The 27,607-nt window shown below is 47.3% G+C and overlaps 1 protein-coding gene across 1 annotated transcript; it reads right to left on the reverse strand.

The window, feature by feature from the left end:
* Positions 1–265: 265 nt before the first annotated feature.
* B4galnt2 (beta-1,4-N-acetyl-galactosaminyl transferase 2) lies at positions 266–26,666 on the reverse strand. Its single transcript, XM_039087862.2, has 11 exons — positions 26,645–26,666; positions 26,209–26,464; positions 25,459–25,596; positions 23,196–23,302; positions 17,717–17,754; positions 12,257–12,437; positions 10,041–10,127; positions 5,189–5,376; positions 4,210–4,350; positions 3,059–3,278; positions 266–2,555 (listed from the first exon to the last, which is right to left on the reverse strand). Exons 1-11 carry the CDS (start codon positions 26,664–26,666, stop codon positions 2,350–2,352), a joined length of 1,584 nt encoding a protein of 527 aa, XP_038943790.1. The 3' UTR covers positions 266–2,349.
* Between the last annotated feature and the right edge of the window lie 941 nt (positions 26,667–27,607).

Here is a 27,607-nt window from a genome sequence, read left to right on the forward strand (position 1 = left end):
TGCTATGGCTGGCAGTTCTCGAGAGCAGGCCTTGGGGCTCCCTAGTCTTTAAATGTGGCTAGTGTCTTAACAGACTTGATCACTGAACCACTTGCTCTGGGACACAGGAAGACCTAAAGGAAGAAATGTTCCAGTTTTGTGCTCAGAGACTCTTAATATCACACTGGCATGTGACACTAACCTTGGGAAAATGGGGATGAACATCTACTCACTCCAATCAGGAACCAACGACAGATCAAAATAAGGACACTGCCCAAGTCCAATGTAGCAGACTGATGAGTTTTATTGGGGTTACATGCAGAAGTATGGGTGAGGGATTATCACAGGAGCAAGAATGACTCAAAAGACAGCTGCAACAGGAGAGCTCACAACATCACAAAAGCTGTAAACTTGGAACCCTCTGTACAACTTGCAGACAGCTCAACAGGTTGGATAATGTTTCAGGCAGCTCAACTCGTCTGAGAGTGTCTCTCAGCAGTCCTTACAGCTAATATACTTAGGAAGGAGAGGGCCTAGTGTGTCTGGTGGTTTTCAGGGACTTCCTGAACCCTTTGAATTGAATGGACTATTTCACATCCTTTTGGAACATCCTGTGTTCCTGGGAAAGAAGTATTACTGGATCATAGGAAACTCTCTCTCTCAAAGCCACATCTCGACTATTTCTTTTTCCTGGAGAGATGACTCTAGATCTTGAAGTAGAGAAAAGACCACTTGAGCATGCTAATGACAACCCTGTCAAACTGGAGGATGTTACATTTGCTATGAGAATGCCCAGGGTTACAGACTTGCAGCCACACCTTACTTTGTATTCTGGGGATCTGAACTCAAGTTTTCATGCTTGGGTAGTAAGCACTTCACCTTCTGAGCCATTTCCTCTGAGCTCACTGTACAGCCCTGGCTGGAGGATCTCTGAATTCAAGACTGGAATTAAAAGCCCACACCACACCCAGTTGGTGTGTCATTCCCTGTCTCCGTACCCACTCCAAGCTGGTGCTTGACTTTCTATAGTCCAACAATAACTACCTGGGGAAGTAAAAAAAAAAAAGTGTGTTCAGAGTGTTGAAATTTGCATAAAGAGTAAATTGGAGTAAATGTAAGTTTTAAAATTAGTGTTACTTTTCATGATTTTAAAAGTCATTTTTATTCTAGAATATTCTATCATTTTAACATCTAGTTTAATAACCCATTAAATTAAAATATAAAAGTTACAATGAACAAGTACCATATTTAAAATCAAAGTTTCAAAGTTTAAAAATCAAGCCAGAAGGCTGGAGAGATGGCTCAGAGGTTAAGAGCACTGTGTTTCCAGAAGTCCTGAGTTCAATTCCCAGCAACCACATGGTGGCTCACAACTATCACAAGGGATCCGATGCCCTCTTCTGGTGTGTCTGAAGACAGCTACAATGTACTCATATATATTAAAATAAATAATTCTTAAGAAAAAAAAATCAAGCCAGAAACCGTGGTTCAGACCTCATATCTCAGCACTGTGAGGTAGAGACAGGAAGATCGCTATGAGTTTGAGGTCAGACTGTTCTACACAGAGTTCTAGGCCAGGCAGTCTTAACACAATAAAAGCAGAATTAGCTGGTTAATGTTTAGCCATTCACTGTTCCTTCATTTATTTTAAATTTATTGTGTGCCTGAGTGTATGTATGTACCATTTGTACGCAGGAGCTTTGGAGGTAAGAAGACGCTTCCAGAAACTGTAATTATGAAGAGAGTTACAGACAGCTGGGACTGATCATGTGGGTCCTGGGAACCAATCTAGGTACGAGTACTAATCACTCTTAAGCACTGAACTCTTTCCAGCCCCCCTATTTAAAGATAGGCGTTCACATAGCTCATGCTGGCCTTGAACTCTTCTTAATCTGCTACTTCAGCTCTGGGGTTACAACACTACACCAACCATAACATCTGGCTTTGAATAACATTATTTTAAATTAACTTTTTGTTTGTTTGTTTTTCCAGACAGGGTTTCTCTATGTAGCCCTAGCTGTCCTGGAACTCACTCTGAAGACCAGACTGGTCTCAAACTCACTGAGATCCGCCTGTTTCTGCCTCCGGAGTGCTGGAATTAAAGGTGTAAACCACCACTGGCCAGCCCCTGTCTTTGTCTCTTATTCTGTGCCCTTTACCCCTCGGGGGCAGAAAATCTCTGTTCTGAGAACTTAGTCTTTGGGGCATCTTGAGCCGACTTCAGGGTCCCTACACTGGCTCCAACTTCCAGCTACTTCGCTCTCTGTTCCCCTTGTTAGGAGTCTGCTTTTAGCACACCTAATGTCCAGTCCTACTATTTTTTTGTTGTCCACAGCTAATCTGCGTATTGCACTTCCGGCTCTTTGCCTTTTAAGTGGCGCAGTAGAGATGGTTCTTGAAGTAGTGGAGCGCTAACTTGAACTGGACCTGAGAATTGGTGTTGGTCCGGTATTTGGCGTAAGACATCTCCAAGGCAGCCAGCTTTGGATCCTTCGATGGTGTTCGTGTTTGGTGGTCTACAGTCACCCCCGGACACGAGCCCACCAACAGGCTCCCCAGCCCATCAATAAAAAATTCTGTAAAGAGAAACAGGAGACAAAGGGAACTAAAGACAGACCGCCGTGGTCCCCCACCCACACCTGAGGAGAACCTGGTTCCTAGCCACCGGAAAATGCAGCCACACCCTTGGTTCCAGGGAGTCCTGGAGCTGGAAGGAAAGAAACAGAAAGCCTCGGTTTCTCAGATTGAAGAGTGGGCATCCACTGGGTTCCACTAAACAGTACTGTGGGTTCTGGAGAGCAAGGGGTGAAGGGGAGAGGGATAGGGCGGTCCCTAGGTGCAGTTTTAGATGGAAAAGACTTCCCGAAAGAAGACGGAAGCAGAGAAAGATAAAGGACTGAGCTGCGGGGAAGGAAGGAGGAGCACGTCTCAAGTGGACTGAGGCAGCGTGGGGAGACGAGGGCGGCAAGAGGGACTGTGAGCTCTATAGGCTGGGGTGACAGGAGACCCCTGGGAGATCAAGAAGGGGTTTCCAAGGAGGACCTTCCTCATTTCCTGCCTCACCCTCCAAGCTTCTCACCTCGGTGAGCAACTCTTTGCAGGGCCGGATCAAAACCGACTCTTCGGAGCTGTTCTGTGTGAGCCAAGAAGAAGTTCGTGACGCCACTGGCCAGCGTGCATCCGGGGAAGCCATCGAGGGCCTGGAATGATCCCCACCTCTGGTGAAGACAGTCCCCATTCTCGCTCCGTTCCAACAGCAGCCTGAACTGGAAAGTGTTTCCCTGCACGCTGCCGCCCACCTAGTCAGCAAACAGAAACCAGGGTCTGAGCAGGATCCGTGTTTATTCCCTCCAGGAAGCCTCCTTGGACCGCACCTCTTAAGAGAGTAAACACTACTCTGTGGCTCTAGCCTCGAAAGGACCCTCAGTGGCTCCACCCTGTGGCCACAGCCCTTCCCACACTGCCACTCGGTCACTGAATCCCTATCTCCACATGTAGGCACACACATACAAATGTGTATACACATACATACACACTTGCTTTGTAGCTGAGGCTGGCCTTGAACTCCCATCAGCCGCTTCCACAGGTATGCACCACCATACACAGTATTACTTTAGGGGATTGCTTTTGTTGTCTTTGAGATAAGGGCTTACTCTGTAGACCAGGTTGGCCTTGAACTCACAAGAGATTCTCCTGCTTTTGCCTCCCCAGTGCTGGAATTAAAGGTGTCCAACTATATTTTCATATTTAAAATAAATGTGAGGGCTGGTGGGTGCAGAGATGGCTCAGTGGTTCTTGCAGAGGACCTGAGTTCTGTTCCCATCCAATACTCATGTGTCAGCTCACACCCATCTGTAATTCTAGTTCCAGGGGGTCCAACACCCTCCTCTGGCCTCTGTAGGTACAGATATATATGCAGACAGAACAACTATACACATAAAATAAAAGGAAATAAATCTAACCAATTAATTTTAAACGTGACTGAACAAGGACACAGTTCTCTTAAACCTCATATAGTCCAAGAAAATAATTAGAAATGTGGTATAAATATGCTCTTTTAAGAATAGAACAATTGTAAACTTTTTTTGGTATGGCGTATAAAATTTGCTCAAAACAGAGCACGCTCTGCAGCCAAGCTGTGAGCCCCTCATCCCCTCAGCTCCCCCCTCGGACACCAACATTCCTTTCTCCACCCTTCCTCGTGATTACAGATCGGTCATTGTCTCTTACCACATCCAGTTCAGTTTTCTCCAGGACATCCACCAGTACCTCAATCTTGGTCTTGTTGCTGAAGAGAAAGTCATCGTCCACCCAGAGGACGTATTTAGTAGTCACCTGTGAGATGGCCAGGTTCCTACCAGCAAACCAGCCCTGCAGGCAGCATGGGGTTGGAACAGCAATTGTCACCAGGGGGAGCTTTCCTGGAGTGGCCAGACCGCCTCCCACCATGGGTGAACTTGGAGTCTGTGGGATTCTATAGTTCAGACAAGGCTCACAACTACCGGGTCAAAGGAGTCTGCCTCAGAGAAACATGGCAGGGACAGGGACTTTCTGGATCAGAGACTGAGACAAAGATTGGAAAGTCCCTCCTTGGTCCAGTGGCCTCTGTGAATAGACTGGAGTCCTTTCTCATCTTCCAGTTGCCTTCTATTCCCTGGGAGATGTTGGTTTGGGGAACATCTGCTATCAGTAATATCCTTCCCTTTTTTAGGCGAGATGAGGTGGGGAGGGAGGGAGAGCCTCGCTTGGGCACAGTCACAGGGAACAAAAGGTTGCTGTGGCCCCACACGTCACAATCAGATGTCAGATCCACCTATAAGAACCTCTGTCAAGGGCTGGAGAGATGGCTCAGTGGTTAAGAGCACTGACTGCTCTTCCCGAGGTCCTGAGTTTAAATCCCAGCAACCACATGGTGGCTCACAACCATCTGTAATGGGATCTGATGCCCTCTATATAATAAATAAATAAATAAATCTTAAAAAAAGAAGAACCTCTGTCAATTTCCACATCAAATAGGAGGAGGATAGAATAAACTAGCACTTCATTCATGTGGGATGAGATCGAGCCAGTTTCCCTCTGCATCTGAACAAGAGAAACCCTGAACCCTCTTACCACAGGACTCTGCTCCCTAGAGAAGACCATGGGTACAGCTGAATCTGGGGCACTCTTGTTCTGGGAGCTAGATGCCCCCGGTCTGAGGGGGATATACCTTCCCAAAGGGCATGGGGTAATACTCCACGTAGTCATCTTTAATTTCCAGGGGCTCCTTGCTGTCATCAGTCACAATCACGGTTAAGTCTGGGTAATACTTTCGAATACTTTGAAGCAGGATCTTAAACTTGTGGGGACGGAGAAAAGTCTTCGTGGCGATGGTCACCAGGTTTCTGAGCTTCCTCTCTAGAGAAAAATGTAGAAGTGAATGCTAGAACCTCTGTCCAGAGTTGCTTTGTTCAGATGGGTTTCCTACCAGGCTGGGGATTCGAACCTAGGGTCTCACTCATGCTGAGCAATTCTGCCAACTAAGTTACACTCCCATTATCTGGTGGCCTCTTTATCCTCTAACTTGCCAGTGTTAGGGACCTCATGCCTTCTGTACACAGGAGGTGTTTAATCAGAGTTTTTCAGTGGCACTGGGAAATAAAGACATTTTAAGGTTACCCAATTTGGTGAAATCTTTGTCCCTGGCTGCTTTTGCTGTGCCATTTTCCTGCTGCCTGGATTCTTCCTTTCTGGCTTGCCTGTTAGCAAACCCTTGTGTCCTTTATCCATGTTAACTACTAGAAGTTGAGTTGCCCAGAGCCCGAGAAGAGAAGAAAAGGTCTAAAGGCCCCATGGCCTACCTTTGCCATCAGTTCTGAGGAGAACATCATGGAAATTTCCTGCCTCTATCTCAGGAAGGCCTGGTTAGGAAGAAGTCTACTTGAGGACCAGAGGACCTGGACCAGACTGTGTAGGATGTCACACAGGTGAAGGCAGGCACAAGATAGACCGAGGCCTGTCATTGGATGGGAAGGAAGGATGGGCAGGAGAAAAGTTTTAGAGAAGAGGAGACCGGAGGAGGTGAGGAGAAGCAGCAGAGAGAACATGGAGGCCGATGCTAAGACTCCTCTCTGCACATTTACAGGTTGTTATGATGGATGTGTACAGGACTTTGTATGTCTAGGTGGGTAATTATATCTTATTGGATCAGAGGTTATTGTGTTGTGTGTTCTTTCTTGTGGCGATTTAAGTGTAAGAGAGTATGTGGCGGCTGGAGACACTGGGCTGCCACGGAATTGGGATGTGTATGTCTGGCATGGTGGCAGCCTGCCTTGGGAACTGGATGGGCAGAGACATTGGTGCCAGGCTCAGAGAGAAGCCATCGGCAGTGTGATATGGGATGGAGCAGAGCAGGTGAGAAGCTTTGCTGACTGAGATGAAGATATCTACCAGATATCTTGGGGCACTACAATGCGGGGTAAAAGACAGCATTTTTTATAATTTTACAGCAACAAGACTGTTCACCATAAAGCACATGACTTGTAAAAACAAACAAGAAACCCACAAGACTTGGAGAGGCCGGGGAGATGCCCAGTGGTTGAAACATCTGCCATTCAAATGTGCAGTTTCCCAAGTTCCCATCCCAAGAACCCACAGAAGTGCTGGGAGGGGTGGCAGCATGCCTATAGTTCTAGCTTCAGAAGACGGATTCAGGGGATCCCCAGCTGTCCAGGGAGACTAGCTGTATTATCAAGCTCTGGCTTTGACTCAGACCCCATTTCAGTGAACCGGCCGGAAGTGCCATTGCAGAGGATTCCAGGTGGTAACCGTGGGTCTCCACGTGGTTCATGGGCACCATCCATACACAAGCAGATGTGTCTATACATAAGCACAACAATGTATGCATAAACACACAACATATGTATGCATAAACATGGGGAAGGGTAAAAACAAAAGACTTGGAAAAGAGAAAAGGGTCAGCTCGTTCACGGGAAAGACACCAAGGTACAGACACTGGAGCACTAAGCAGCAGCTGCTCTTGCAGAAGACATGGGTTCACAGCACCCACCTGGTGGCTCCCTAACGACTGAAACTGCAGTTCCAGGGGCTCTGACGCCCTCGTCTGGCCTCCACAGGCACTGAGTGAGCACCTGGTACACACACACACACACACACACACACACACACAGACACACACACACAAATATATATTGATCTTAAAAAGATTTGACATCCACTAATAGTAAAGCTGGGGACCAAACCCAGGGCCTTGCACTTCCTAGGTAAGCGCTCTACCACTGAGCTAAATCCCCAGCCCCAATAGTAAAAATTCTTAGACAGGAAACGGAAGAAGAGAGGTTTCTTACCCTGAAACGCCTGCCACATGGCAACATGAATGGCATCGTGCTAGAATTTTCTTCTTAAAGTCAGGAGCAAACAAAACTGCCTGCTGCTGTTATTCAACACCATGGTGGAGATTGTAGCCAAATATAACGTGACGAGTACCTTTAGTTACTGCTCTACTGCTGTGAAGAGACACTGTGACCAAGGCAGCTTATAAAGGAAAGCATTTAACTGAGGGCTCACTTCTAGTTTCAGAGGGTTTGCTCATAACCATCATGGCTGGAAGTATGTTTGCAGACAGGCAAGCATGACACTGACGCAGTAGCTGAGAACCTGCATCCTGATCCATATGCTGTAAGCAGAGAGAGAGAGAGAGAGAGAGAGAGAGAGAGAGAGAGAGAGAGAGGAAGAGAAGAAGAGAAAGAAGAAAGGGAGGGAGGAAGGGAGGGAGGGAGAGAGGGAGGGAGGAAGGAAAGAGAGAAGATTCCTAGTATGCACAGTGCGCCAGCTGCCTCACACTCCTACTGACAGACTTCCTTGCTGTGATGGGCAGGTCCCTCAATACATGAGCCAAATGAACCCCTTCTCCAGTGAGCTGCTTCTGTATTCATACAGCAATGAGAAAAATGACCTTCAGAACCATTAGTCAAAATAAATCTTTCATTTTGAGGATGAGAGAGAGAGAGAGAGAGAGAGAGAGAGAGAGAGAGAGGAGAAGAGAAGAGGAGAGGAAAGAGAGCGAGAGCAAGAGTGAGAGGGAGGAAGGGGGAGAGGAAAGGAGGGAGGGAGGGAGAGAGAGAGAGAGGGAGAGAGAGGGAGAGAGAGAGGAGAAGAGAAGAGGAGAGGAAAGAGAGCGAGAGCAAGAGTGAGAGGGAGGGAGGGAGGGAGGGAGAGAGAGAGAGAGGGAGAGAGACGGAGAGAGAGAGGAGAAGAGAAGAGGAGAGGAAAGAGAGCGAGAGCAAGAGTGAGAGGGAGGGAGGGAGGGAGAGAGAGAGAGAGAGAGAGAGAGAGAGGGAGAGATCAAGCACTAGGTATACAGGCCCACACCTGTAATCCCAGTGCTTGGGAGGCCGAGGCTGCAGGATGGTGAAGACCAGCCTAGGCTGTGTAACAACACCCAACCTCAAAAGACAAAAAGAAAAAAATCACTAAAAGAACATTTATAGATTCGACATCAAAAAGAAAACGCACTTGGGACCAGGAAGATGGCTTGGTGGGTAAAGTATCCCCTGTACGAACACAAGGATCTAAGTTCAAACCCTCAGCGCCCACGTAAAGCCAGGCTCTACAGCCGTAACTAACCCCAGTGGAACAGAAGGAGGAGACAGGAGTCTCTGGAAGGTCTAGGACCGGGTACCTTGGTATATGCAGTAGCAAACACTAAAAGGAGACCTTGCCTCACCTAAGATGGAGGGAAGGCGAGGACCACACCTGAGGCCGTCCTCTGACTTCACATCCCCAGTGTAGCAGGAGTGCTTGCTGGCTCGCCCACCCACACAGGCATACGCACTGGCACACACACACAAATGCACAGGAGTGTGCACGCGCACACATCACTAGATGCTGTAATCTCACCACTAACAAGGCCGAGGCCAGAGGATCTCTAGTCTACCCTGGAATAGGGAAGCCATGGAAGTCTAACTGTCGGCAGAGTGCCTGCCTAACATACCCGAAGCCCTAGGTTTGATCCCTACCAACTGAGCTTGCTGGTGCTTGCATGAAATTCCGGCCCTGGGGGAAATGAGGCAGGATGCTTGGGAGTTTGATAATCTCAACTATATACATGGTTTGAGCTCACCTTGGTACAGATGAGACCTTGTCTCAAAAGGGACTGAGGGGACTGGGGTCTTGACAGTTTAGAGCATGTGCTGGTCTTGCTGAGGACCAAAGCTTGGTTACCAGCACCCATATCAGGTGGCTCACAACCACCTAGAACTCCAGGCGTAGGAAGAATTTTGGCCTTTGTGGACACCCATACACAAGGGCGCGTATGTATACGTGAGCATGTGTGCGCTCATGTGCGCGCACGCGTGCGCGCGCACACACACACACACACACACACACACACGCACACACACACACACACACAATTAAAAAGAATAAAAATGGGGCTGGAGAGATGGCTCAGTGGTTAAGAGCACTGACTGCTCTTCCAGAGGTCCTGAGTTCAAATCCCAGCAACCACATGGTGGCTCACAACCATCTGTAATGAGATCTGATTCCCTCTTCTGGTGTGTCTGAAGGCAGCTACAGTGTACTCATATACAATAAAATAAAATCTTTAAAAAAAAAGAATAAAAATGAATCTTAGAGAAAAAGTGCTCTCTCTGTCTTAGTTACTTTTCTACTGCTGTGAAGAGACACCACGACCAAGGCGGCTTATACATAAATCACGTGAGTGGGAGCTTGCTTACAGTTTCAGAAGGTGGGTCCATGGCCATCATGGCTAGGAGAAAAGCAGCAAGCAGGTAGAAGTAGCTGAGAGCTTACATCTTATTCACAAGTTGGAGGCAGAAAGAAAGCGAAGCTCCCCCAGTGACACGGCTCCTCCAACGGGGCCACACCTCCGACACGCCTCCTCCACACCGTCTACTCCTTCCCAAACAGTTCCACTGACTGTAGACTGAGCATTCAAATATACGAGTGGGGCGGGAGGAGGCGGAGCTTGTCATTCAAACCACCTTGCACTCTGACTTCCACCAGGCCTGATGCCTGAGCCTCAGGGATGAGAGCCTTACCAGGTCCAGGGTCATACAACTTGGGTACAGTCTGATGTTTGATAGTCACTGGAAACTTGGCCACTGATGACTTGGATTCCATACTCACTGGAAAAAGAAGAGAGGTCAGAGCCCAGGCAGTGTCAGATGCGATCAGACTCTGACACCCTGAGGAAGCCAAGGAGGCCAGCAGCTGCAGGGCGAGTCCTGCCTGCGAGGAGGCTGAGGGACCATGCACACTGGAGCGTACATGGTGGCATCCTGACTCCTGACTTGCTGTGCCTTCCTGAGGCAATGTGCTGTAAGGATGGGCTGCTAGAAGGGGCTGGAGATTCGAGGATCTGGATTACTATGCCATGACCCTCCGTCCTGTCTCCAATGACAAGACCAGGACAGTCATATCCAATGCATCTTAGAACACAGGGTCATTTTCTGAAGGGAGATGCTTTAAAATCTGAAGGTGGGGAGGATGCTTACTACAGCCATGAAGGAGAACCTAGTACCTCTAGCCTTCCTGATTCCACCTCCCAAGTGCTAGGGTCTTAGGCATAGCACTCCCATGCCCAGTTTCATATGATGCTGGGCCTCGAACCCAGGGCTCTGGGCATGCTAAGCAAGCGCTCTACCAACAAGCGGAACTTTCATTTGTAAAATGTGTTACATTCTTTCCCCCTTTTGCTGTGTTCAAAAGGGAAAAGGATACTTTTAACAAAAGTATGCAGACAAAAACTGAGGCTGCCCTGTGGGTGGCCAGATTTGTTTTCCTGGGAGTTTCTGTAATGGGTGTGTGTGGTGTGTGTGTGGGGAGAAAAACAAGGTCGTATCCTTGGAACTGGCCACATTCTCTCTCTGCCAGAGTGCTCACAAGATAGTGATATGCAGGCTGGTTAGGCGAGTTACCTCCTGGGCAGAAGCTGTGGCAGCTTTTAAAGTTCCAGAGACTCCCAGAAGTGGCTCCGCAGGTAACCAGGTAACGGCACGGGCTGCTAAACCCAATGACCTGAGTTCGATCCCTGGGGTTCATTTGGTAGAAGGAGAGAAGCAACTCCTACAAGGTGTCTTCTGACCTCCGTATGGCCACTGTGATATGCTCATGCCCCCAATAAAGAAGTGGAAATTAATCAAATAAATAGCTTCAGAGAACAGTTAACAGGGCCAGATAAGGCCAGCCACGCATAGTGCTGTATGGCTGTAATTTCAGCCATACATACGGAGTCTGAGGCATAGGAACAAAGAATTTGAGGCCAGTCCGAGATACACCACAAGACCCTACCTCAACAAATGGACAAACAAGTAAATAATTAAAACAACAACAAAAAAAAAAAAAAACCAAAAACAAAAAACCAAGCAGAGTGTGTGGGCATACACACCTGTAAACCCAAAGCTTGGGAGATGAAGAGAGGGGGACCTGGAGCTCAAGACCAGCCAGCCACAGCTACGTAAGAGAGTTTGGAAAATCCTGGGTTACACAAGAGCCTATCTCAAGCTACTAGGGATGTAACTGGGTTGGTAGAGTGGCTGTCTACCACACAGGAGTGCCTGGCTTTGATTCTCGGCACTGCACAAACCATTCTAAGGGGTGCATTGCCTATAATCCCGCATACAGGGGGTAGAAACCGTAGGCACACAGGTTCAGAGTCTGAAGTTAGCTCGGGCTATCTATGATCCTGTATCAAGTAAAACAAAACTCCATCACTAACAGAATTAGATGGTGCTGTGGTTTGGATCAGTGTTCCCAAAGGTCCCCATGGTATAGGTATAAACCACTGTTGTGACATTGGGATTTGGAGCCCTTAGAAACTACGGTATGATGGGAGGTGTTCAGGTCCCTGTGGGCATGCCTTTCAGGTGACAGTAGGAGCAGCTGCTTTCTAGCTGTGAGGTGAGAGTCTCTGTCATACAGTTCAACCATACTATGCTCCCTCGCCACAAGGGCCCATTCGCCACGGACCGGAGCCTCCAAGCCTGTGAGTCAGAGCTTTCTTTTTCTGTGTTGTCTCAGGAATTAGCCACAGTGACAGGACTTGGTGTCCACTGTACAAGGCAAGCAGTGTCAATGACCTTTCTCAAGTCACGCTGTGGGGGTCAGTGGCAGCAGGGGACTCTATTGGGTGCAGTAAATAGGAGGGTCATTGTCTAGGCTCAGAAACTGGCACACAGGAAGAGTCCTGGAGGAAGGTTTTGAGAGGGCTTGGTGCCCTTTTCCAGCATTTTGCGATCAGAAGACAGACTCTCACCTATGTCCACCTTGTGGAGATGGTACACGGTGCTGGTGTATGTCACATGCTGGAGGATGAAGTTCAGGACCTTCCGGTGTCTGGTGGAAATGCTCAGCTGCCTCTGGCCTCTGCCCTGCACCTCATTGTCTGAGACATCAGCAAGGGTGTTCAGTGTCCCCAGAGAAGCTTTCAAGGTGACCTAGGGGTGACATTAGAAGTACTCATATTATTATACACCTGTCAGTCACCCCTGTCCATCTCTAGAGACCCTTTATCCTATCCAATAAAAGGGTATTCCCACCTCAGTGTGACTCCTTAGTCTCCCATCCTCTAGAAAAAGCCATTCACGGGAAAGGCAAGTACCCAGAATGGCCAGCAGGGGGCAGAGCACCCATGGTAGAGAGACCCATCAGGAGCTAGGACAGGTTAATGTTGGTTGTAAAGGGAATAGATTCTACGACTAACTCCTTCCCCCTCCCCCTTTCCCCTCAAGACCTAAAGACTCATGGGTTTAAATGACTCATTCCCATAAACATCTCTTTGTTTTTATGGAACATTGTTCATTCAGGACTTTTTCTAGAGCCAGGCAGTGGTGGCACACACCTTTAATCCTAGTACTCAGGAGGCAGAAGCAGGCACTCTGTGAGTTCCAGGCCAGCCTGGTCTACAGAGAGAGTTCCAAAACAGTCAAGACTACACAGAGAAACTCTTATTAAAAAAAAAAAGTCGGGGGGCTGGTGAGACGGCTCAGTGGTTAAGAGCACTGGCTGTTCTTCCAAAGGTCCTGAGTTCAATTCCCCACAACCACATGGTGGCTCATAACCATCTATAGGGAGATCTGATGCCCTCTTCTTCTTCTTCTTCTTCTTCTTCTTCTTCTTCTTCTTCTTCTTCTTCTTCTTCTTCTTCTTCTTCTTCTTCTTCTTCTTCTTCCTCTTCCTCTTCCTCTTCCTCCTCTTCCTCTTCCTCCTCTTCCTCTTCCTCTTCCTCTTCCTCCTCTTCCTCTTCCTCCTCCTCCTCTTCCTCTTCCTCCTCTTCCTCTTTCTCCTCCTCCTCTTCCTCTTTCTCTTCCTCCTCTTCCTCTTTCTCCTCCTCCTCCTCCTTCCTCCCTCCCCCCTCCTCCATCCCCTTCTCCTTCCCCTCCTCCTCCTTCAATAAGGTCCTGAGGTCTCACTATGTTGCCCAGAGCAGCCTTGAACCCCAGAGCTCAAGAGATCTTTCTGCGTCCTGCTGTCACCACCCTAATAGCTGGCACAGCCCATAGGGGCCACTTTGCCTCGCTTCCTGCTGCAGTTGCTACCGACTTCTGTCTGTCAGTCACTCCTGGTCCTCTACCCTCTGATATCCGAGGGGAGTTTTCCAGGGTTTGGTTCTGGGTCTTTTTCTCCTACTGTAGCACAACTCCCGGCAGAGGATTTTACCCATCATCGATTAGGTACCATCAGGTTTCAAGTGGTTTCAAGGTGTTTATTATATCCCGGCTTGGTGACACATGTCTTTATTCCCAGCTCTCTGCCACCTGAGTTTGAAGTTAGTTTAGTTTACACAGAGAATTCTAGGCCTGTCAGGGTGCAGTGGTGAGACCTTGTCTCAAAAAAATAGACAAACAAAATGTTTGTCTCTGACTCACCCCACTGCCTTCACCATTGGCCCTGTGTGGTGTTTGAATGAAAACACCCCTCAAAGGCTTATATGTTTGAATACTTAGTCTACAGTTGGTGGAACTGTTTGGGAAGGATTTGGAGGTGTAGCCTTGTTGGAGGAGGTGTGTAACTAGGGCAGGCTTTGAGGCTTCAAAAGTTCCATACCTTCCCCAGTGTACTCTCTGCCTCTTGCTTTTTTTTTCATGATTTATTTGTTTATTTTATATATGAGTACACTGTAGCTGTCCTCGGACACACACCAGAAGAGGGCATCGGATCCCATTACAAATGGTTGTGAGCCACCATGTGGTTGCTGGGATTTGAACTCAGGACCTTTGGAAGAGCAGTCAGTGTTCTTAACCACTGAGCCATCACTCCAACCCATCTGCCTTTTTTTTTTTTTTTTTTGGAGCTGAGGACCGAACCCAGGGCCTTGCACTTGCTAGGCAAGCACTCTACCACTGAGCTAAATCCCCAACCCCCTGCCTCTTGCTTTTAAGATGCAACTTTCAGCTGTTCCTACCACCATGCCTTTGCTCTGCCACTGTGGGCTCTAATCTTCCGTATCTGTAATCACAATGAAATACTTTTATAAGTTGCCTTGGTCATAGTGTTTTTATCACAGCCATAGAAAGTTAACCAAGACAGAAATTGGTTTCATATTCGTGGGATATGACATACCTGACCGTATTTGTGACGTTTGGGGACATTTGTGATTTGGGGACATTGAACTAGGAAAGTGGCTGAACGCTGTATGCAGAGCCTAACGGGCCAACCTACTGGGAGCCTGGAAGACAGTGGTGCTGGAAACTATGGGGATGGTGGCTCAAGAGGTTTAGGGGGAAACAATATGAGCAACTGGGCTAGAGACTGTCCTTGTGATGACAAGGACAAGTCTGCTTTCTGCCCTTATTCTAAGAACTTGCTTGAAGCAAAGTTAAAAGCAAAGGACTAATTTCTTCCACAGAGGAAATTTCAAGACAGCTTAATACTGACTCTGTCACATGGTTATTATTAACCACTCTTCAGCAGGTCTATAATGAAAAAGAACAAATGGGCAAAGAGAAATACAAAGTGTACAGTCTGAAGAAGAAAAGAGCAAGCCGGTAAGCAGCATACTTCCATGACTTCCACTGGGGTTTCTGCTTCCAAGGTCCTGCTTTCAGTTCCTGCCTTGACTTTGATGAACTATTGTGATGGTTTGTATATGCTTGGCCCAGGGAGTGGCACTATTAGGAGGTGTGGCCTTGTTGGAGTAGGTGTGTCACTGGGGGTGTGGGCTTAAGACCTTCATTCTAGCTGCCCGGAAATCAGTCTTCTGAGGAAGATGTAGAACTCTCAGCTCCTCCTGCACCTTGCCTGCCTGGATGCTGCCATGCTCCCACCTTGATGATAATGGACTGAACCTCTGAACCTGTAAGCCAGCCCCAATTAGATGTTGTCCTTATTAGAGTTGCCTTGGTCATGGTGTCTGCTCACAGCAGTAAAACCCTAAGACAACTGTGATGTGAAACTCTAGGCTGAAATAAACCCTTTGTTCCCCAAGATGCTTTTGGTCGTGGTGTTTAGCACAGCAATAGACCCTTCCTGCTAGGAAGTCTTGCACTCAAAGTTAGAGTTAAAAAAAATAAATCACTGGAGAGATGGCTCAGCTGTGCGACCACAGGAGCCAGAACACAGAGCTCGGCACCCACAGAAGCTGGGCATTCTGCAGAAGCCTGTTGTGTCGCTTTAATTCTTCAGATGAGGTGATGAGATGGGCGCTGTACCCAAGCTGTGCAAATACCCGCTCAGGCTGAGTCCAGAACATTTCTCTGTTCTAACTACACCTAGGCCTCGGCCTATAAGCACCTAGCCTCCGTACGATCTAATCTTCCAAGCCGACTGGTTCAATCAGCCTTACTCAGCTTCTACCTAGATCTCTTTGCCTGGCCTTGTATTAACTTTGGCAATAGGTTCTAATCTTCTGGTTCCTTCTCATTCTCTGGCTTTTCTGCTTTCGCTCTGTCTGCTTGTTCTCTGGACAACTTGTCTCTGTAAAATCGTCCTTGTAAAACTGCCATACACACACACCTCACCGCACCACCTCCCTCTCTTCCTCTTCCTGTCCCTCTCTCCTTCTCTCCCTCTCCCTCTCCCCCCCTCTCATAACCTCTCTTCCCTGTGCTGTTCTCCTATCCTATCCTATCCTTGGGCATATCCTATCTCTGATTGATCCTGCCAAATCTTCCTCTGATTCATCACTTTGTCTGCCCCTCAATTAGATATCACTTTCAAATATGGCTGCTTTCTTCTACAAACTCACCTTACCTTCACTGTTAGGGATTGAAGGTGTATACAAAGGGCGTGTCTGTTATCCAGCCAGATCATTCTGTAATCAAAGACATGTCTGTATTTGGTCTAAACCATATTTTTTGGATGTGAGAGCAGCCATGTTGCTGGGTTAAAATTTCTCTACAGCCTGTAACTTCAGCTCTGAGAGACCAGATAGCTCTTCTGGCCTTTGTGCCTGGTGGCCTGAGTTCAATCCTCAGTATCAATCAATCAATCAATCAATCAATCAATCAATCAAACCTGCTAAAATCAGTTCGTTACTACTAGACACTGCTGATGTAAGCCCATCAACCCCTCTCACCCAAGTCCTCTCACGACATGTAAAGACTACTTTCTTCCATTCCATCTCTCGGATGCCCAAAATGTGGCCATTAATTCTACCTGAAGATGCAGCTGTGTGCAGGCTTCTCTCCATTCCCACCGCTCTAAAGGCTACCCTTCCTTTGGTCGTCTGCAATAGTTAGGCATCTTTGTGGGAAGTCAACTGGGTTAGCTCACTCCTACTGAAGTCGCAGGCCAATCAGCAGACAGAGATCTCTGATTAGCAAGCCCTTAGGCAGACAAGGAGGAGTAGCAGACAGCCACACCCACACGGTAAGGAGGCATAAGCACCTAATGAAAGGACCTAGAGGCTTGGCTCAGGGGTAGAGTGTTTGCCCAGAATGTATGAAGGCCTGGATTCCATCCCTAGTACCATTATAAAGAAATAAATCATAGTTATAGAAAGATGACAGACAGGGATAGGATGGGAGGGTTTGTGTGGGTGACTGAGGAGCCCTCTGAGGACATAGAGCAGCCTATGCACCCCCACTCCACCCTCTATTCAGCCTGTGGGGGGGGGGGTGATGGGTGTAGACCTCATTTCTGAGCTGAGGAGATGCCCACAGTGGGTAAGAATATGTCTTGTGTTGCATAAGTAGCAGAACCTGAATTTGAATGCCCAGCTCCCACATCAAAAAGTCAGGCAACCCCCATCACCAAAGGTGGATAACAAGACAGGAGGTTGCTGGCTGTCAGCCTCGCCAAAACCCAGTGAGCTCCCCAGTGTCTCAACGAGTCAGGTGGGAGAGCCATAGAGGAAGACACACCTCCAGACTCCTCCCTCTGCAGGTACATCTGCACGCACCCCAAGTCCCGATTCTCAGGGCCCTTTTGCAGGTTCTGAATGAGATTGCACCTCACCCTCAGACATCCCTTCCTAAGACCCCAACCCAGAGCTGTGTAATGAGGGGAGGACAATGGGACATCTCATCCTTTTGTTGTCAGAGGTCACATGTGGCAACTGCTTGCCCCTAGAGCAAACACAGCCATGTAGGTGGCTTTGGAAGTTCTCCCTGCAGTGGCTCCAAAGGCCAGAGAACTGTGCAAAATGCCCCCATGTCCCACTTGTATCCGTGTGGGGTTTGAGTTGGATTAATGACAGGGGCTGGTTAAAGGCTGAGATGAGCCATAGGTGTGGAAGGGAAAACAGTGCTAAAAATGCTGAGATGGGGACTCTTACCTCATAGACTGGGGCATCTGGCCCTTCATATTGGAGGCCTAGAAGACACAGGAAAGGGGAAAAAGTGTCTGAGTGGACACCAAAGCTCCCTCATACACCTCCCTGCCTCCGACTCCTACATATCTGAGAGCCCCACCAAGTGCCATTGCCTATCAGATGGTTGGCCTACACAGTCCTCATTCCCGGACTGTGAGAAGGTCCCATGTTCTCAAACCCACAAGGGTCTAAGACTTCCAGTGTTCACCTTCAGCTTTGGGTTCTGTGAACTCACACAGCCCCTTCCAGATGGTCCTGTTACTGAAGGCAAAGAAATAATGGTGACGTAATGAATACTGAATGATCCTCGAATGAACCTCGGAATAGTCAGACTCTCAGAAATAGAATAAAACTTGCCAGGGGGTGGGAGGGAGGATGTGATAGTTACTGTTAATTACGAACATGACAAAATTTAGAATTGCCTGGGAGAAGGGCATCTGGGCATGTCTCTGGAGTAATGGGAAGACCCACTCACTGTGGGTGGCTCCATTCCCTAGGCAGGGGATCCTGGCCTGTGTGAATGGATAATGAGCTGGAGCTAATGTGCATGAATCCATGGCCCCCTTCTACTGACTTGATTGCATACATAGTACGGCGAACTGCTTCATGTTCCTGAACCTTGACTTCCACCATGATAGCCAGTAAGCTGGAACTATGAGGTAAACAAACCATTCTCCCTTAAATTGCTTTTGTCGGAGTATTTTATTATGGCAACAGGAAAATAAACCAAGACAAGGGAGTTCTTGGTAAGTGAGAATAAACTTTCAGTGTGTGTGTGTGTGTGTGTGTGTGTGTGTGTGTGTGTGTATGTGTGTATGTGTGTGCATGTATGTGTGTATATGTGTGTATGTATGTGTGTATGTATGTGTATGTGTGTATGTGTATGTGTGTATGTGTGTGTATGTATGTATGTGTATGTATGTATGTGTGTCTGTATGTGTGTATGTGTGTATGTATGTGTATGTGTGTATGTGTGTATATGTGTGTATATGTGTGTGTCTGTATGTGTGTGTATGTGTATGTATGTATGTGTGTGTCTGTGTGTATGTACGTATGTGTATGTGTGTATGTGTTTGTATGTGTGTTTTTGTGTATGTATGTGTATGTGTGTGTATGTGTGTGTCTGTATGTGTGTGTATGTGTATGTATGTATGTGTCTGTCTGTATGTGTGTATGTATATATATATATGTGTGTATGTGTGTATATGTGTGTATATGTGTGTATGTATGTGTATGTGTGTGTGTGTATATGTGTGCATGTGCGTGTGTGTGTGGTATGTGTGTGTATGCATGCAGCATATATACATGTGTATGGAGGCCAGAGGTTGACTTCCTTTATTTTATTTTATGTTTATGGGCGTTTTGCCTGCATGTATGTCTGTGTACCGTGGGCCTGTTGCTCATGGAGGTCAGAGGCCTCAGATCCTCAGGAACTAAAGTTATGACACTGGGAATCCCCATGTGAGCCAAAATAAATTCTTTCTGAGTTGTTTTTGTCAGGATATTTTATCAGAGTAACAGGAAAAAGCAAACTATAAAACAAGCAAGACACCCTCCAAGGTTTTTCAAATTATTTGTGATGATACTTCTTGAAACTATTAAAAGGATTAAACAATTTAAAGTTATTTTGTTAAAAATAAAAGAAAAAACACAGTGTTGGAGAGATGGTTCAGAGGTTAAGAGCACTGGCTGCTCTCCATAGACCCTGAATTCAGTCCCCAGCCACCATATAATGACTCATGCCCATCTACAATGGTACCCTCCTCTGCTTGAATAATTATAAATAAATAAATAAATAAATAAGGGGCTGGGGATTTAGCTCAGTGGTAGAGCGCTTACCTAGGAAGCGCAAGGCCCTGGGTTCGGTCCCCAGCTCCGAAAAAAAAAAAAAAGAACCAAAAAAATAAATAAATAAATAAATAAATAAATAAATAAATAAAGCACCAGGCATGATGGTACAGGCCTTTAATCCTAGCACTTGGGAAGCAGAGGCAGATGGATCTCTGTGCTTTTGAGGCCAGCCTGGTCTACAGAGTGAGTTCCAGGACAACCAAGGCTGTTACACAGAGACCCCCGTCTCACAAAATCTAACTTGAATAAATAAAAACCACAGAACAAACATGTTGGAGATGCTTTGAGTCTGTGTGTCCAGAAGCTGAAGGTCCTTGTCCTCAGTTGTTTTTTTTTAAATATTTTATTTATTTATTATATATGAGTACACTGTAGCTGTCTTCAGACACACCAGAAGGGAGGCATCGGATCCTATTACAGATGGCTATGAGCCACCATGTGGGTGCTGGGATTTGAACTCAGGTCCTCTGGAAGAGCAGTCGGTGCTCTTAACCGCTGAGCCGTCTCTCCAGCCCCCTCAGTTGGTTTTTTGATCTATCAATAAAGATGCCAATAGCCAATGGCTGGGACATTGAGAGTTGTGTGGGTAGGACACAGAGAAAATCAACAGGGCAGGAGATAAAGCCAACCAGCCATGTAAGTTTTCAGATAAGTAGCTACTGGTCACTTTTTTCTATTGGGCTTGGGGTGGCAGGTGGCAGGAGGAAGATTTAGGAGTGCCCAGCCTTTGAGGTAGTCAAGACATTTTAAAATTAACTGGTGCACCTCTCTCTCTCTCTCTCTCTCTCTCTCTCTCTCTCTCTCTCTCTGTGTGTGTGTGTCTGTGTGTGTGTGTCTGTGTGTGTGTGTCTGTGTGTGTCTGTGTGTGTCTGTGTGTGTGTCTGTGTCTGTGTCTGTGTGTGTCTGTGTGTCTGTGTCTGTGTGTTGTCCATTTGCGGATCTGAGATAGCTCCTGGGCGGGTGCTTGATTTTCGCCTGCCGGGAGCACAAAGTGGTGCAGCCAAAAACTCACCACAACACAATTAGGCTGGAGAACTGTCTCAGAAGAACACTGTTCAAGCATAAGTATCCGAATTCAGATCCCAGCACCTTAATATCAATGTGGGTATAGCTGTTACCCTATCCCTGATGGGTGTCCTACACACCTGTTACCCTATCCCTGATGGGTATACTGCACACCTGTTACCCTATCCCTGATGGGTGTCCTACACACCTGTTACCCTATCCCTGATGGGTGCCCTGCACACCTGTTACCCTATCCCTGATGGGTGCCCTGCACACCTGTTACCCTATCCCTGATGGGTGCCCTGCACACCTGTTACCCTATCCCTGATGGGTGTCCTGTACACCTGTTACCCTATCCCTGATGGGTGTTCTGCATACCTGTTACCTATCCCTGATGGGTGTCCTACACACCTGTTACCCTATCCCTGATGGGTGCAGAGATAGAAGGATTGCTAGGATCTGCTGACTTCCAGCCTTGCAGGGAAAACACGAGCCCCAGAAAACCTACCTCCAAAGGAGAAGCCTGACGTAATAGAGAGCACCTGACACAGTCTTCTGGCCTCCACACATATCTACATGCATGGAAGCATGTATATATACAGACACACATATGTGCATATATAAATAAATATTTTAAATAAACAAACAAAATAATCAAATAAACAGATCTTTTTTTTAAATAATTAAGTTACCCAAAATGTAAGATCATTTTTAAACGACTACTCAAAATCATTATCAGGGTTAAGGGTCGGTCACATTGGCACAGCTCTTGTCTGAAGTCTTGGGTTCAATCAGTCGTTCTCTCCCTCCAGGCAAAATACATCAGTCATCTCTCAGGACTTAACCAAGCATGACTTCAGCCAGAAAGGAATGCAGAAGTGAGGAGGCTTAGCTGCTACTGGGCCTAGGAGGGCCAGTTTCTCCTTCTGGTTCCATCCAGAAGGCTCCCAGCAGATTTGGCACCTACATGCCTTCTGTCTATCCCGGGCACTCACTCTCCACCTGTTTGCAGTGTGGGTTTGCATAACTTGGGTCTTGCTCACGGAGACTTGCTGGATCCTGAGTGCCACTGTCACCCAGCTACACTCAGGTCTTTTCCATGACTCATTGGGGGTGGGGGTGGGGGTCTGTTTGCCTCCAGATGCCAAGAGCCCATAGTAGGGCAAGAATCCACCAGAAGGTCCAGAGTCCATCTACCACCTCTGTGAGGGAAAACACCTCAGCCTCCTGCATTTGGCTTTCAGAAAGATGGTAATGTTGAGCCAGAGGGGTCCGTAAAGACCCCATGAAGAGCTATTTTTGTCTTTGTTTTGTCTTCATTGTTTTATTTTAGTTGCTTAATTTGGAGCGTTTGGTATTGGGGTGTGGGATTAAAACAGTCTCATTGTGTAGCTGAGACTGATCTCAAATTCCTGATCCTCCTGCCTCAGTCTCCTGACTGCTGTGTGGTTACAGATGAGTTGTACCTCATTGGGCTTGGAAAAGGATTTGTTATTTTAATTTATATTAAAATGCTTTATTTTTCACACATGGATGTGTGTGTGGCAGAGGGTGGGGGTGGGAGGGTACACGCATGCCACAGCTCACATAGGGGCGATCCTGAGGAAGCTGACTCTGCCGTATATCTCCTGAGTACAGACCTCAGGTGTCAGCGTGGCACAGACCCCTCTACCTGCCAAGCCAGGCTTCCTACTTAGAAGGGAGCTGCGCTGACAGCATTCTTCTCAAAATGCCTTCCTTGAAGATGGGGGTCATCGAAGTGCTCCTGATGATGTAAGTCCTTTGAAAACCAATTTTTCTCTGAGATTCCCAGAGGCCCACAGAATCCCAACTTCTGTATTAGCCCAGAGCCTCGGGGAAGCCATGGCTGGAGATCCCGAGTTGTGTTTGGGAAGCTTTTGGTGCCGCTTGGCAAAATATTGGCAAAAATATTTACATTGGGCTAAAACAAGGAAGTCGGCTCAGGCAAGAATTTGACATTGGGCTAGGACAAGGCTCAAGATGAATACGGCAGAGGGACTTGATCTTTGTATATTTTTTATTTTTTTTCTTCTTTTTCTTTTTTCTTTTTTTCGGAGCTGGGGACCGAACTCAGGGCCTTGCGCTTGCTAAGCAAGCGCTCTACCACTGAGCTAAATCCCCAACCCCTGATCTTTGTATCTTGATCATCTTATGAAGTCCCTGAATACAGTGGCCCTGGGAACTTTGTTTATGCCTTGTTTGTTCCTTGACTACGTTGTCTTTAAGCTAGAACTGACCCTATTCTTCACACGTACCTAGAATGGGATAGAAGCAGACTAGAAATAGTGAACCTGCCTCAGCATTTGCTGGGGTCCTACTATAAAGTCATCTAATCCTCCTTTTCTTTTTTCTTTAATCCTCACTCCCTCCCTCAAAACCCTCTGACTGACTGAGTGGGCTTGCTCAGTTGTGGAGGCAGGGACTCTAACACAGACAGAAATCCAGCCAAGCTTCCTGAGCTGTGCACATAGACACCCAGTGAACCGCAAGCTCCTGATTTGTCCTTTCGTTTAAGGAGAACGGAGAGAGTGTTGCCGGCTGCCCCTAAGGATACAGATGTACCTACCTGGGATGAGAATCGTGTGCAGGGGCATCACCTCCACACCATGGACCGGGTATCCGAAGGGGAGATTGGGTGAAGCCAGCAGAGGTGGTGGGCGAGGCAGCCCTTCTCTTCAGGAGAAAGCAAGCATGAGAGTCGGTGCACAGCAAAATGCATTTTAGCGGTTAAGAGCACTGACTGCTCGTCCAGAGGTCCTGAGTTCAATTCCCAGAAACCACATGGTGGCTCACAACCATCTGTAATGGGATCCGATGCCCTCTTCTAGTGTGTCTGAAGAGAGTGACACTGTACTCACATATATAAAATACATAAGTAAATCTTTTTGAAAACACATTTTAAAAAACACCCTCATAATCAACAAGAACAAGTGAAATTATTACCCGCACACACGCATACATATGATTTAAAACATAGATCAGACAGACAGATCAGACAGCTGTGTCTATGTGCACAGCTCAGGAAGCTTGGCGGGATTTCTGTCTGTGATTAAAAACATAGATCTGTCTTTGCTGCTTGTTTTGTTGAGGCAGGATTTCTCTGTGTAGCCCTACACCAGGCTGGCCTCCACCTCACAGAGGTCCTCCTGCCTCTGCTTCCCAAGGGCTGGGATTAAAAGCGTGTGTCACCACCACCCAACTAAAAAGCAAATCTTTTTTTCTTTTTTTTTTTTTTCCCGGAGCTGGGGACCGAACCCAGGGCCTTGCGCTTCCTAGGCAAGCGCTCTAAGCACTGAGCTAAATCCCCAACCCCTAAAAAGCAAATCTTAATGAAAGAGTATCCCCATCCCTGACCAACCCTTTCTACATGCCTGCTTACCGCGGCGATGAATTTCTATATCTGAAACAAGTCATATATATAGACAACGTGAGAAGGAGGCAAGGTTCACGTTCAGTTAGAGCCAGCCGGACCCGCATAGGAGCATTTTCTCTAAAGCATCAGTTCTCAGCCTGTGGGTCAAACAACCCTTTCCCAGGGGTCGCCTAAGACCATCGGAAAACACAGATATTTACATTATGATTCACAACAGTAGCAAAAATACAGTTATGACGTAGCAACGAAAATGTTATGGATGGGGTCACCATAACATGAGGAAACATGTTAAAGGGCCTCAGCATTAGGAAGCTTGAGAGCCTCTCTGCTCTGAGTTACTTTTAAAGGGGCTGTCACAAGTAACTCTATCTTGTTGGTTAGAGGCAAGATCTTGACATGAAATCTACGCTGGCCTTTAACTTACAATCCTCCTGCTTCAGCCTCCCACGTGCTGGAATTACTGGCAAGTGCCCAGCATATACAAATCCCTTTTAATAAAAGCCAGCCAGAACCTGTTTTAATTCCCCTCTTCAACCAACGACTTTGGTATCCACCCTTTGTAATTGAAAATGTGGGGGGGGGGGGGGGCTGGGGATTTAGCTCAGTGGTAGAGCGCTTGCCTAGGAAGCGCAAGGCCCTGGGTTCGGTCCCCAGCTCCGAAAAAAAAAAAAAAAAGAACCAAAAAAGAAAAAAAAAGAAAATGTGGGGAGGACTGGGGCTGTAACTCAGTGGTAAAGCATTTGCTCAGTACATTGCAAGGATCTGGGTTTGATTCCGAGCACCACAAGAGAAGAACTGAGGCAGGGGCATAAAGGAGTAGAGCTCAGTGGTGGAGTGAGACCTGAAGTTCAGTCTCCAGCACGGTCAAAGGCAAAGTGACATTCTGCACGTCTGCACATGGTGGCACTTGACAGAATGTTCCTGGTACATAGAATCACCTTCTGTGCTGGCCTGGGCACATGGCAGCTGTAGCACACTGTCACTGAGCAGTGCCAAGCTCTCTGGTCCTTTTTCTCTGTCAGTTTTATTGAAATGTTTTGTTTTTGTGTTTAAAGATTATTTGTTTATTATAAAGATTTATTTATTTTTTTTTAGTATGTGTACAGCATTCTGCCTGCACATACACGTGTAAGCCAGAAGAGGGCACTAGATCCCATTACAGATGGTTGTGAACCACCATGTGGTCATGGGAATTGAACTCAGGACTTCCAGAAGTGCTCTTAACCTCTGAACCATCTCTCCAGCCCATCACTGAAATGTTTTGTGACATGAAACCCTGCGAATCTTCCTTGGAGAATGCTATTATCCATTGTCTTCCTCTGCTCATTCCCCATAGTTCCTCCCAGGGGCCCCTCAGGAGTTCGAGGTCCAGACTTTTCTCAGGGTTCCTCACTCTCTCGAGCACTTGAGTGTTTGCTGCTCCCAGAAACCCAAGAGCCCCCACAGCCTCCCTCACCTCCTCTGGAAGTGCTCAAATTCTGCCTGTCTTCTGGCGTTCACAGCCGGAAGGTCCTTCTGGTTATAGGCGTTCTGATACTTGTATTTCATTTGCTGTTTGCCAGACTCACAGTCGCATTGATTTTTGGGGAAGAGCCTAGAACAAGGGAGAAAAGGTTATAAACATGGACAACTGCTGGGAGGGCAGGATCTTAGCCTGAAACTTTGTGTCACTCACACTGTCCTAACTGGGTTGATATCCAGCAAACACCCAACAGTCCCCCCCCCCTCCAACCCCTCAGAGTCAGGATGAGGGGTAGGGATGAAGGGGGCGGGGACTAAAGAGCATTCCCCTTTTCCTTTCTTTCTTCTTTTCCTTTTCTTTTTTGAAACGAGATCTTGTCTACGTGGCCCAGGCTGGCCTCAAACTCATGGTAACCCCTGCCTCAGCCTCCTGCGTGAATCACCAGGCCCAACAGACTCTAGAATTATCCCTTCCATCTTGCTTCTTTAAGACCAACAGGCCCTTCAGTTGGCAGCTAGTCCCACTAGGGCCGAAGGCAGGCAGCAGCATCCTCCCAATGAGGTTGCAAGGTTACCGGGTGCTGTAGGAAACCGAGACTGGATCCCACAGACTGCACCTCTTTGAGACTCACTTTAGTAACCAGCACCCATTCTGAATTGTCTGTAATGTCTAAGGCTCACGGAGAAGCAGGGAAGAGACATCAAGGGAGAGACAACAGAGGGGCCAGAGCACTCAGAGTCTCACCAGATGTCACTGTAGGTAAAGAGTGTCCTCAGGTGCTCCTCGGATAGAAGTTTCAGCACTGGGTCAACCGGCCCAGGCTTTGGGAACGCTGGCTTGAAGGTGCCAAACTCTGCTGTAAGGGCCAAACTTCTGAACATAAACACAACAGTGGCAAGTCCTAGGATCATGACTAACGTCTTGAGGAGCCATGGGAACCTGGAGCTGGCAAAAGACACAGGGAAAAAGCAAAAGGCATTAGAATTTTTGATCTCGAGAGCTGGGGAGATAAGAGTTCGGTCTCGGGGTTGGGGATTTAGCTCAGTGGTAGAGCGCTTGCCTAGGAAGCGCAAGGCCCTGGGTTCGGTCCCCAGCTCCAAAAAAAAAAAAAAAAAAAGAGTTCGGTCTCCAGCACCCACGTAAAAATCTGGATGTGGTTCGGTGAGCAAGAACACCTCACTGTGCAAACCTGAGGACTTCATTTGGGAACCCAGGGTGCAAGAACAGGACCAAGTTCCACAAGTTGTCCTCTGACACCCACACCCAAGCCATGGCATTTGCTGGTGAACATTCATGCACTCAATAATCATCATCATCATCATCATCATCATCATCTTCGTTTGTTTTACTTTTTTGTTTTGTTTGAGACAGGTTCCACCATATCACCTGGCTGGTCTGTAACTCACTGTGTAGATCATGCTGGCCATGAATTCCGCCTGCCTCTGCCTCTCGTGCTCAGATTAAAGGCACGTGCCACCATTATTAGATTACTTTTTTTTTTAAAGAATTACTCATTTATTTTATGTATATGAGTACACTTTTGCTGTCTTCACACACACCAGAAGAGGGTATCAAATCCCATTACAGATGGCTGTGAGACACCATGTGGTTGCTGGGAATTGAACTCAGGACCTCTGGAAGAGCAGTCAGTGCTCTTAACTGCTGAGCCATCTCTCCAGCCCTCTCTTTCTTTCTTTCTTTCTTTCTTTCTTTCTTTCTTTCTTGTCACTGTTTTCTGAGACAAGGTTTCTCTGTGTAACCTGTGTGACAGTCCCCGGGTGTCCTGGAACTGGCACTATAGACCAGGCTGAACCCAAACTCACAGAGACCTTCCTGCCTCTTCCTCCAAGTGCTGACATTAAAGGCATGCACCACCACCACCACCACCACCACCACCACCACCACCACCACCAGGCAGAGACTCTGCCTTAAAGAAGGTGAAAAACATTTCTTAGGACAACTCAAAAACAGAGAAGAAAAGAATCAACTGACAAAAGGACCAAGAAAGATCCCAAATGAAGGGATGGTGATGGGGAGGGGGGTGCTGAGAGGGAGAGGTGGAGGGGGAGCTAATGGGACGAGGGATGGGGGGGCTGGTAGAGAGAGAGAAGGGGGAGCTGATGGGGAGTGGGGAGGGGGAGCT

This window comes from Rattus norvegicus, chromosome 10 (assembly GCF_036323735.1).
Source record: "Rattus norvegicus strain BN/NHsdMcwi chromosome 10, GRCr8, whole genome shotgun sequence".
Classification (NCBI taxonomy): domain Eukaryota; kingdom Metazoa; phylum Chordata; class Mammalia; order Rodentia; family Muridae; genus Rattus; species Rattus norvegicus.